Source organism: Diadema antillarum, unplaced genomic scaffold (assembly GCF_040938485.1).
Source record: "Diadema antillarum isolate AM-2024a unplaced genomic scaffold, OU_Dant_1.0 seq00000961_RagTag, whole genome shotgun sequence".
In the NCBI taxonomy this organism is placed as follows: Eukaryota; Metazoa; Echinodermata; class Echinoidea; order Diadematoida; family Diadematidae; genus Diadema; species Diadema antillarum.
Window position 1 is genome coordinate 508,902 of NW_027271808.1, and position 13,119 is coordinate 522,020.

The 13,119-nt window shown below is 41.7% G+C and overlaps 1 protein-coding gene across 1 annotated transcript in view; it reads left to right on the top strand.

Moving 5' to 3' along the window:
- LOC139741887 (angiotensin-converting enzyme-like) overlaps positions 1-13,119 on the top strand; it is a 65,056-nt gene that overhangs the window by 45,578 nt on the left and 6,359 nt on the right. Inside the window, exons 3-8 of the mRNA XM_071652462.1 lie at positions 96-183; positions 623-766; positions 2,147-2,338; positions 6,912-7,009; positions 7,716-7,888; positions 12,491-12,714. Of these exons, the coding sequence (XP_071508563.1) occupies positions 96-183; positions 623-766; positions 2,147-2,338; positions 6,912-7,009; positions 7,716-7,888; positions 12,491-12,714 (919 nt within the window). The remainder of the gene's footprint in view (positions 1-95; positions 184-622; positions 767-2,146; positions 2,339-6,911; positions 7,010-7,715; positions 7,889-12,490; positions 12,715-13,119) is intronic.

Genomic DNA, 13,119 nt, shown 5'->3' on the forward strand with positions numbered 1-13,119 from the left:
TTTTTTTCCTGTTTAGAATGCAAGCAAGATTATGTAAGCCTGTATGAGAGCCTTATTTTGAAGCTGTTTTTGAATCATCTTTCTTTTTATCGCAGTTGACCAACCTGCTTGCTAACATGGAGACTCGCTACTCGACCGGAAAACCGTGCAAAGAAGACGGCACATGTTACTCGCTGGAGCCTGGTAAAATAATGATCTGGTGTTCGATAGATTTTAGCTAGATACAATTCTGACAGTGTGTTAATTCTAGTGTTTAATGCAGAGATGTGATGGAGCCAGTGACAGGTATTAATGTAGTTCCTGCATAGTTTCTGCCAGCTTACATCCCATAGGAATCCTGATTAGTAAATGTGACCAATGAAGGGGCAATATTGCAGCTACCAAAATAACTACCAGATCGAACTATGACCATTGCTTTTATAGTTATACTGCGTCATGGCTACTGCAATTTATTGAGCGGAATTTGCATTTATTTCGTATATAATGGTACTGGGGAGGGGGGCTTCGATATGTGTCATTGCTGTTTTGTGATTGTTTTCGTTTTCTAATCTGGACCTGGTCCAGTTGGATAAGGTACAGAGGCTGACCCTACTGTTTTTCTGGTCATCTCCTGCACCGGCAGATCTGACTCGCATAATGGCCACATCTCGGGACTACGCGGAACTCTACTGGGCGTGGGATGCCTGGCGGGCTGAGGTGGGCGCGCCGGCGAGGGTTGACTACGCCCGCTACGTGGAACTTAAAAATATGGCAGCTCAAGCGAACGGTATTGTAAATTCACTACTCATAAACATCGATCTTGAGAAACGTTTCATTATCACAAAATAATGTGCTTATTTTATAAAAGGTGTATTGAAAGCGAAATAAGAAACGCTGACAACTGCGATAAAACCTTGTGATCGTGTATGTCCCTTAAGCTTCGTCCCCTTTGTCTCTCATTCACTTTTTAATGCCACTTGAAGGGAATTAGCTCCAGAAATTAGCAGACAGATGTGTCACTTGTACTTTGGAAAATTGAATCGGAATCTTAAATTCTTTAAAGAAGAGGGTGATCAGTGAATCGAACTAGTGAGTAACTTGTCACTTATGACATATTCACTTGCAGGTACGTTACCATGGTAATAGTTACTTCGTGTTATCAGATGATAAGCTTTTAGGATGGAGGCTGACCGTGTCCTGTAAAATTTAAAACAATAAGAATTATTAGTTGCTGCCGTGACGGAGCCCGATGACGGGGGTAGATTTAGAGTGAGGATCTAATTTAAATCATTCATCAAACGGTTGAGCTTTTATTATTCTTTCATCATGTCCACTGTCGCCCATGAATAATTTGACTCGAACTAATGAGCACATAAACACTGCTATAAAATCATTCGCTTGACTACTTGAGAGCCGCTCAATGCGTCCTGCCGCCAAGCGGAGACTATAGCAACACTTCAGGCACACTTGAGGAAGCTTTTTTTTACCCTTCTTCCGACTGTCGCGTAACCCTTGGCGGCTGAGGCTTTTGAGCTTTGCCCTTCGGCGCAGGAAGTGTCGCCTTTGAATTGGGACGATGTATAATCAGAGGCTCCATCACGATCAATTTGCTCTAAACCATTGCTCTTTAATTTCGGAGGTGACGAGTTCCCCCTTAATAATTCAAAATTCCACCATAGTTGGCTGTTATTGACATCACGCCAGGTCTATGTTGTTGGGTCCTTTGCAGACAAAAGTAAAACCTGCATCTAAACCTGCCTCACCTCCGTCGCTATGGCGACGCCGGAGAACGGGGATTCGCCGCATCACCTTTAGTGATTGTTGCAGCTGTGATGCACGTTGGATAGCATTGACTTGTCACCATACGTTGTATAGCAATTATGATTGATGTCTCGCGTTAATTACTCATCCTCAAGCTTTGGTATATTAAGAATGATTCTCTTCCTCTACCATGAGTGATGACCTATCTCGCTCACCTTCCCTTCCTCTCCCCTCCCCCTCCTCCTCCTCCTCCTCTATATCTACCCTCCTATCCTCCCGCTCTCATTTCCTCTCTACTTTTTTTTTTCCTGCCGGCATCACTGACACTCACACCCATCTTTTCTTATGTTCTGTGATCTCCCTCTCTTCATTTCCATGTCCCTCCCCTCGACCGTGTCTTTCACAGACCAACCGGACAATGGAGCGTATTGGCGATCGTGGTACGAGGTGGACGACCTGGAGGATCAAGTTCAGGATCTGTACAATACGCTGTCACCCCTCTACACGAATCTGCACGCTTACGTCCGCAGGAAGCTCTACGATGTCTACGGACCGAGGTTCATCAACCTTCGGGGACCCATACCAGCGCATGTGCTTGGTAAGACTATCAATGCGCGCAGAATCTGTCCCCTTCCCCACCCCTATCCCCCTCCCCACATACATCTCCTTGACAAAAATGATGATTAAAGATTAATATTAAGTGTCGATGAAAGGAAATAGATACCGTGCATGAAATCAATCAATTCCTCGATTGTGATCGGAGGGCTGGTATAATAATGTGGAATGTTCAAGTTTGAAAAGCAGTAAGTTGTCTGAAATAGAGCATTTCTTGAGTACAGAATCGTAGCTTTTTGGATAGATGCTCAAAATAGAATTCCTCTATAGCTCAGATATTCTTTAATGATCTGATTCATTCCAGCCACTTTCAATGTCAATCTCTGGGTGCCCAATCTTCTATTACTTTCTTCTTTCGTTTTTATATTTATGGGGGTGACTCTGTATCCATACCCCTAGCCTGTACCGTTTGAGAACACACATTACACACACACATATTGTAAACGACACCTCAAGTAAACGTTATTATGAGTGACTTCAGTATCATGTCACATGTTCTTGACATGAGATCAAAGTAAACCCATAAATCGATTGGGAAATATTCTTATAGATTCAAGTCAAAGTTACTGATGTGCTAATCGCAGCGAACTTTGTCGATGACTTATAAAACACAGCTTAATCGACTATCGAAAATACATTCGATTCAGCTTCTGTTTATCAAACTCCATCGAGACCTACGTGATAATGTTCCATAATGATGCCATGACGCTATTGTTATATTGGAAGGACTTCTCCTCGTTGACAAAAATAGTGTACAAGAAATTATTAGAACACACGAGAAGGAAAAGATGAGGAAAATGTCATGCCTGAATAAAACAGCTAGAATTTTCCTCCAGTTAGGTATCATTGGAGAATTGAATTGTAAGACATTGTGACATTTTGCCCTCGTGCGTGCATTAATGATAATCTCTATATCTCTTAAATTGGTTCATAGAAGGGAAGGCAGATTATAATATGACCTTTACACAGCAATTATAACACTAGTGCTATTGAATACAGCACTATGCAATACCAATTTTGTTCCCCTAAATTGCTACATCATGATTACACGTGATAAAGTATATCATGAAATCAGTCGACTTCTGTAAACAATGCCTCAATAATACGATAATTGACATTTAGGGCACCACGAACGCAAGCGAAATTGCGTGTGTTCCAGAGTTCAGATCCAATTTATGACGGTAGGATTACTCGATGGCAATACTGCAATGCTGTTATACACGTGAAAGGCCACAATCGGTTCTTGGAGTCAGCTGACCATATATGTGTCTGTAATTGCAAGGGAGTCTTTCAAGCTGCGTTTACACCATGTTCCCGGCGGCCACGGCAGCCCCATTAGCCAGAAACGGTATTAGTGCGCCGTGGGTAGATGAGACATCTCCTACATTTTCCCCCTTCGCATTCTAGTCTTGTTCAATCTAGACCTGGCCCTGATAAACATAAGCTATCAGACGCTGTTCTTTCGGCGTCTGGTCAGGCTAGAATATCAATAATTTCAGTAACCCGCGGCCTATTACATGCAGCCCCGTTTTGTTGCGTTCACCCCGTTTTAACACTGCATCCAAGATTCCTCATTAGCACCGGGACTGCCGTGGCATTTTTTTTTTTTTTTGGACAGTTTAAAAATCTGACAAGGCATCCACGGCAATCACAGCCTGTCGCGTTTGCCTATTCCCTCTCACCGTGTTGTTTCAAGTCCTTTCCTATTTGTCCACGGTGGCCTGAAACGGGGCTGCCGTGGTTGCCGGGAACATGTTGTAAACGCAGCTTTGAAGACACCTGAGAACACACACATCAACCGATGGTAGATAATGCAAACATCAGAACTCGACATTAACCTGTTTTTCTCTGGTGGCCCGCTCAGGCCATTAAATTCTTTGAATCTGAATTATTGGTTGTCCGCAAGAGAAACGTAATGGCAGAAAATAAAAGGAAATATAAATATTCATTTTGAATTAAAGCTGCCCGATCGGGCCACCGATAACTTGTTGAAATTTGATGGCTACATATCATTTTTTCCCGTGACCCTGGGCCAATATATACGTATTGGGACGGTTATCATGTTGTGCTTTGTTTTTGTTTTGATTTTTTCTTAATTTCTTCCTTCTAATTCTGATGATGTCACTAAAGGACAGGGACGAGGGTAGAGAGTCAATATTTGTCTTCTTCCGAAAGTGCTATAATTTGATCTGATCGGAGGAGATAAGGTGACATAGATACAGATAACCATAGATCAAAAGTCAGGTATTATGAGTATCACCCGTACTCTCGAGGGCGTAAAAGCTAAAGATAATGTATCTTTATAATAGGCTATAATGGGCGTGATGTCAAACAATGTAATCAGCGTGAGTGCGAACTATAAGCTGGTGTATTTTACCCAACATCTGCAAAGATTCTGGGGACGCGATTGGGCAGTTGCTCATTACGTCATGGCATCCTATAGCAATATACCACTTCAGGCTTTGAGGTTGAAAATAATGTCAAAACAGTTTTGGACATTATTTTCAACAGTTCTTGACAGTAATGAAAATACTGTCAAAACAATTTTTGACAGTGCACGACAGGAGCACTTCATCCAACCGTCCTGCATTGCCCATTCGTTTTGCCCTGAGAAATATACAGGTCTTGGCTCTTATACTATGCCCGTTAACGTCAGAGACGTTGTATAAAACGCTTGTTTAAAAAGCGGTTGTTAATCTTTGAACTTTCTTCAATGGTGCTCATGACAGTTCACTATAAATGTAATGCTATTTGAAGTTGAGTTGGTCATTGACATTCTGCCCCATCGTCATTCATATTTTGATGAAGTTAAGTTGCCGAAAACAGACGGAGGCAAAACACTCACATGCACACACACACACACACACACACACACAAACAAACACACAAACAAATGATCCTGTAAATGGGTGCCAAAACTGTCATGTGGAAAATAAGTTGAAAATTACACTTACAGTTTTCCTTTTGAAACCTTGGAGGAACGAAGCCTCCAAAAACAGCAACTGCGTGCTGTACTGTATATCCAATATAGTGGCTGAGAACAGTGTTACGAAACAGGGGGCATCTTGGTCCATGGCCACCGCCACCTTTTTAAAAGGGGGGGGGGGGGGTAGTTCATATTTCTGGTGCCACTTCCGGGTTTCCTCAGCTGACAAGGATGGGAAAAAAGGCCTCACCTGCGCTTCTCAGTCATCTGGTACAACACTGGTGCCACTTCCGGGTTTCCTCAGCTGGCAAGCAAGGGAAAAAAAGGCCTCACCTGCGCTTCTCAGTCATCTGGTACAACACTGGTGCCACTTCCGGGTTTCCTCAGCTGACAATCAAGGGGGAAAAAAGGCCTCACCTGCGCTTCTCAGTCATCTGGTACAACACTGGTGCCACTTCCGGGTTTCCTCAGCTGACAAGCAAAGGGAAAAAAGGCCTCACCTGCGCTTCTCAGTCATCTGGTACAACACTGGCGCCACTTCCGGGTTTCCTCAGCTGACAATCAAGGGGGAAAAAAGGCCTCACCTGCGCTTCTCAGTCATCTGGTACAACACTGGTGCCACTTCCGGGTTTCCTCAGCTGACAAGCAAAGGGAAAAAAGGCCTCACCTGCGCTTCTCAGTCATCTGGTACAACACTGGCGCCACTTCCGGGGTTAAAAAAAAAGAAGTGGGGGCCCAAGTGGTTAGACACTATGTATTCCTATGTAGTCCTATGCATTATCCAAAAAAGTTCCGCCGGCCCCGTGATCTGACAAGGCTCGCGCTAAGACTAGTTTAAACAGCGAATTAACTTTGACTTCATTTATGTCTGAAAGGTGTAACGTGTTTATTCAAGAATAAATGTATATATACCAATGCATCAATAGAGCGAACATAAATTAAAATCCTTTATTCTTTATTCTGTTAACGGCACATCGCTCTGAATTGAAGAAGAAAATACTGAAAATAAGGGCAATAATTCGTTCTACCCTTCCACTTCCAACTTTAATTTAAATTCGGTTTCGGTTTTATGGAAAAACACCAAATAAAAGTAAGAAGGCTAACATATTTAGTGACATCAAATTTGACAACAAAATGGATAATTAATCTGTAGGTTAAAGGAGACATAGAGAAGGAAATGAATTAAAACAAATTTACAGTAAAAACACACACACACACACACATTATATTGAAATGAATGTGTGAACGTAAGAACGATGAACATTACAAACTCGTGCCCAAGTACTTTAAACGCTTCTCATTGAAGGTCATCCGTGAACATGAAAATTGAATGTTGAAGAAGGAAAAATAGCTTTCTACACATCAACCTAAAATATATCATGTTAGCCCCCCCCCCCTCGAAAAAAAAAATGATTGTCGCTCTATGAAAAAGTTAAAAAGTCAAATATATATTGATATAGTCGAATACTAATCAATGTTCAGAGAACTGAAACAATAATTGCCTAAGAATATTTCATTTTTTACCTTGCGTGCTGGGAGTTGTTGCTGTTCTTTCGAAACTTCAATCAATTCATCACTGGACGGTACCCTATACATTCCCTGTATATGTGGTGCCATTTTTTCCCTCCAGGTAACATGTGGGCGCAGAGCTGGCTGAATCTGAACGATTTGTGCCAGCCATTTCCGGACAAGCCAAGCGTCGACATCACACCAACTCTCGTCGAGGAGGTACGATCACGGGTCGTCTTCTCTCCCAGGAACCTTGTTTTGATGTTTGTTTGGAGATATTTGAAACCCTAACCGACCAGGCAGGGACACCTGCTGAAGTCAGTGTGGTTGGATTACTCTCTCCCGTCATTTCAAAATGCAAGAAAAGAATCATGCAACTGTAGTTTGCTGTTTGCTTTGGTTTTGTGCATTTTTTGTAACTTTCTTTGCTCTTTGTTTCTCAGTGTTGATCTTGAAATCGATAGATTAAGAATGGCATATAAAATAGCTGCAAAAATGACAATACAATGTAGTAATAACCGATTCAGCTGTAGCAGCAACAACTACGAGTGAACATAAGCGAATAGGATAACCATCGTATCATTTCGAAGGATCAGGACAGTCGTTCGAAGTGATAATAACTATGATAACAATATTTTCAATAATTTTCGTTTCAGTCTTATGGCTATTTGAATAACACGCTGCGATATAATGGATTGATGATATGAGCAGGTCTTCTGTTAAAAAAGAATACCATGAATATAAAAAGTAGTCAACGGACTGACATCCCTCAAACGTCTTATTACAGACAGACAGTCCTGCGGAATAGGGTCACAAGATACCGTTTTTAACGTTCTCTTTAAAAAAAAGAAAGAAAGATGACAATCGCTACCCGTTCACAGTTCCCAACTCCCATTTCTACCTGTTGCCGATCTTGCGTTGATAGGGTTACACCCCCCTGCGGATGTTCGAGGTCTCCGATGAGTTCTTCGTTTCGCTTGGACTGATCGAGATGCCACAAGAATTCTGGGATCATTCCATGATCAAGAAGCCCACTGACGGTCGGGAAGTGGTCTGCCACGCTTCCGCCTGGGATTTCTACAACCAGGTCGACTTCAGGTTGGTTCTCTCAAGCTCAATAACTCACTTTTTTTTTTAATTCCATTCAGACAACTTTATCCTCGTGCAAGGGCTTTCACTCCATTCTCACGGTCTTTTGTTTTATAAGGTGAATTTAAAATCAAAGCAAAGTTACGATTGATTGGGGAACATAGGTTGATTTCGATAGTCGGAATCAGAGCTGACAAGGCAAGGGTCTTACTGTATGGAAGCCTAAGAAAACCTGCAGTTAAACAAAAAATGACAAGACTGGAAAAGGGAGAAGAAAAGACAATAAATAATGAAGTGATAACCACTGTAAGAACATGCAGTTGTTTAGACTGAAAGACATATTAAGTGATATTTTCGTAATGGTGGTTTGTGGTGTGCATAATCTGTGTGTTGATGTGGCTGTATCCCGCCAGTCGCACTCGGGCTATTGATACAATCACACGCGTGTGGTTGTACATCCAGCAAAAGAGATTTTAATCTCTTTCATATCCCGCTACTGTGGATACAACCACACGTGTTTGGCTGTATAATACGCCGCATTTTTTTAATCCTTATATCAAAATGTTAGTCTCACAAGTTTGGCCCAAGTATTCACAGTGTCATCAATAATCATGAATGTAAGGCTTGTCATTTTTGAATAGGGAAAGAGAACATTAAATCTTATGTAAAGATTGCAAATCGTTTTGGTTGATGATAATGTGAATAGCTTGTTTTTAAATATATTTTGTCTGCATGAAAACATTTCGATGGATTATGTATGACTCGGTCGGCTCAAGTCTCTTAAAGGGAGCAACTTATTTCATTGTTCCGATATTAAGTAAAAACAAAAAAGAATTGAATAACCAAATTTTTGGTTTTGATGACCATAATATATAACACTTTGTATTATCACATTGTATATTGTTTTTATAATAGCCTTTTTTTTATACAATACACCGTGTACCTTATAATATGGTTACTCTTTTATTATTTACAATATTTATGTATCCATATGCTATAGTTCATCATATTATGATATGTATTTTAAAACCCAGTTTGCATTTTCATTTTAGATTATAGAACTTAACTTAGAATATGTATTATAATGTACTAAACATAGCATAGCTTTGACAAATCTACAAAGAAGGATGTTCATAAACATGAAATCATGTCACTCTTTGTCCCTGCCACCCATTGACGCTCCTGTATCATCTATGGAAAAAACAAACAAACAAACCAACAAACAAACAAACAACCCTGCATGTCACTTGCTCATACAAGAATCCAGCAGTGTACCACAGTCTTTATGGAGGATTTCGTCACCATACACCATGAGATGGGACACATCCAATACTTCCTCCAGTTCAAAGACCTCCACGTTGGCTATCGCACGGGCGCCAACCCCGCGTTTCACGAGGCCGTAGGGGACGCTATTGCACTTTCTGTCGTCACGCCTGGCCATCTGTACAAAATAGGCCTCTTGGATGAAAAGGTGGAGGACTTAGGTATAGCGGTCGTGGTAAAAGAGTGTCTGTACTGCGTCTCGTCAGTCGCGTCGTTTTTTTCGTACTTCCTGGTGTGGTTTTGTGAGCCGGTCCTGTTTTCCGGTAGTTACGTTCCTTTGTGTATTTTGTTCGATTCCGCCTATTTGTCCTTTTGTATTGGTTAGAGACAATGTCCATGTTATTGCTGTGAAATGTTCGTTTTGACACTGTTACACCTCTTTCGATATTATCGGCGTAATGGCATGCTTCTGGCCAAATATTTAATATTTGCCTCAATTTTGTCGGTACTGATGTTGCTGTTGTTGTTTTTGTTGTTATTTCTTTCTTTTGCTCTTTTGCCTGATCTTTCGCATTTTACAGGCTTTCCTCGAATATTAGCCAATAACAACATGGTGTGTCGAAGCCACAGAGTCTTGCCAATAGAAATAAACAGTGCATCAGATTCAAATACATTCGGATGAGTCAGAATATCTTTCTGATCACGATTCTAATTTACTCTTACTACCATGGAGCTACAGCTTCGTGATCTAAGTTCGAAATAATGTCTAGTGCGACAAAGTCTACGAGAGCATGTCATCACCACTGTTGTCATCATATCCATGAGTAACACTGTTCCTGACTCACCTAAAGAACATTCAGAGTACATTGTATTAATGAAATCCAGAAACTAATTGCCCAGTTGTCAACCCCCACCCCTCCTATATTGTACGCCCCACACACACCTTCTTTTTTCCCTTATAATAGTTGCAGCAGATTGTCCACATATTTGCTTTGGGGCGATCTCTACGGCAGGACTTGGCATGAAGATTTTCTTTACTGTTCTCTTTGTTGATGTTGGGTGTTGGTGTAGATGATGTCGAGCAAGCATGGAATTCGCACATTGTGATTGTGAAGCACGAACAATGACATAAAACACCTTAAGATTGTAATGCCTAGTTTTGTTTCCAACAACAGATCATGTATGCAGCTCTCTAAAATAGTGTGCATGTACCATGATTATCAAGTTCCCCTTGTCCAGCTGTTTTGTGATGTTTTTGCTTTGTTGTTTCTTTTACTAGAGAGAAAATGGTACCAATGAAGAAAATTAGCAATAAAGAGGTATGGGGTTATGTGAAGATGTAATGAAAAGTGAAAACTAATCGCTATGTTGACCCATAAGATCAATACCTTAAGGTCACAAATCCATTTCATACAGTCTTGTGTCGCAGACAATAGAACACTCGGACTTTGAGGTCATATCCGTCACCGCGACCAGAAGGACCATAGAACTTAAAGATTTTCTTTTCAATACGTTATTTCCTCCGTTATGCACACAATAATTGCGTTCCGACTGATTTGATTTTTGTTTTGCTGGTCCGGGCTTATAGGCAGCAAACAAGACTGGTACGAAGACGATACGAATGACTCGATCGACGAGCTCTGTCCGCAGGACACGTCCTGCTGTCTGTCATAAAACTTTCCCGGCGGTCACGGGGCAGCCCAGTTTGCCCGAAATCGTTGGCCTAAATCCATGGGTCTTTGGTCATTTTCCCCCTTATTTATTCACAATTTTGTCTTTTCGCTCCGTATCGGAAATGCAGTAATGGGGTCGTTCACCCCGTTTAACCTCGCCCTATAGTATGTTTCTCATCCGCACCATGATTGCCGTGGCGAATTGTCTGACAGTAAATCTGATAATGATTTAATCAAGTAGCCGCAGCAATCACAGCCAGTCACGTTTGTTGATCTGCCCCCCCCCCCCCCTCCGCATTATTTCACGTCCCATCCCAACATTAGCCCATCAGCCTAAAAAGTCTGTCGAAGAGGCAATCATTATCACCCATCAAATTCACACAAAACACTAAACAGTGTCAGCTAAACAAATAGTGTTCTTCTTGGGAGAAGTACCGTGTTCACCCTTTATCATAAATCCTGTATGATGTCATTACATTAACGTACGAAATCGCATATGCACGTGTAGTATTCTAGATTCATCACGTTCATGACGTTACTCACTTTATTGCTGCAATGATTATGGTCCCAGTGTAACAATTTCCTTTCCACGCCAGGCTAGTGTAGAACCGTTGATGTGTTGCGTGCATTATTTTGACAAATAGATATTATCAGATTTTATACCATGCCTACATCGACTGCGTAGTTCAGTTCAGTTAAATCACCTATCTTGCCTTTTCTTTCCTTTTTGTCTGTGATCGAATTATTAGAGTCTAATACTTGTTTTCATGCTTATAATATTCAAGAATCAAACAATGCACAGACATAACAATGGATGACTTCATAACCATACACCACGAGATGGGACACGTGGAATATTTTCTCCAGTATATGGACCAGCCGGTGGTGTACCGCGGGGGCGCCAACCCGGGCTTCCACGAGGCGGTCGGCGACGTGTTAGCCCTGTCCGTGACAACTCCCAAGCACCTCTACGAGGTCGACCTCCTGGACGAAGTGGTGGATGACGAGGGTACAGCCACTAAATGCATCGTCGCTTTCACTTTGCCTCAATATTTCACGTGCTCGTCTTTCGCCGGTCTCCAAACAACAAACTTTCCTCACCCCATGATCATAATTATCTCACAACCGTCTTACCCTTTGATTTGTGATAAGCGCGATGCTGGATCAAGATCGAATACTTGTTAGCCTTTTTAGTCTATGTACTTAAAAGATAGTAAAACAACGAGTACATTTCCAATGCATTTTTTCATTCAAACGTTGCTAAACATTATTCAGCTATGCTTGACAATGAGAACCAATTGCTATACGCCAAAGATTACCCGTGTATCAGAAATGGCGTCATTTTATACTACCGCGTCATTGCGTGCCAGAAAATAACAAAATACGGCTCAGTGCTCGTCACAAAATCATTAATTCATGGTTTAAGGTCATACCTACATCACATTCCGCCTCATACTCCGCCTAATGCTGTCTTGCATGCTACTCAAGAAAGTGATACTGATATGCATTTTCCTCCGCCCTATTAACCATTATAAACGGCAATAGCGATGCAATAAAAGAAATAGTGAAAGGGGAATAGTGTATGGAGGTAATACACGAGAAAAGGTGGTATACTATGTAGGTGAATTGTATTTTCTTATTCGACACCTCGTCGGGCTAAAACTCGGCGGTCCAGAATCAAACAATGCACAGACATAACTATGGATGATTTCATCACCATTCACCATGAAATGGGACACGTGGAATACTACCTCCAATACGAGCATCAGCCGGTGGTCTACCGTCGCGGGGCCAACCCGGGCTTCCACGAAGCAGTCGGCGACGTCCTCGCTCTGTCTGTGTCAACACCTCAGCATCTCTTCGACGTCAATCTCCTGCCTGAAGTCGTAGATGATGAAGGTAGTCACGAGTTCAACACCACGAATCATACAGCCCAAGAGCCATACAGCCCACGAGTTGTACAGCCCACCAGTCAAACAGCCCATGAATTCGACACTAAGCAAATAAGGCCCTTGAGTCGATCTGACTAAGTCAAAAAGGCTCACGAGTTTGACACTAAGTAAACAAGGCCGACGAGACCGACACATTAAGCCCCGTAATGTCGAACTCATGGGTCGATTTTTTTTTCTTCTATATAGTGTCGAATTCGTTAGCCTTTTTTTTTTCTTTATGTCAAATTCGGAGGTCTTGGTTGCTTAATTTCGAATTATTGGACCTTGTTTGCCTAGTGTCGAACTTTTGGGCTGTATGCCTCATGAACCCTTTTCCGATGTCGAACTCGTGGGCCGTTTGTCTCGTGGATGT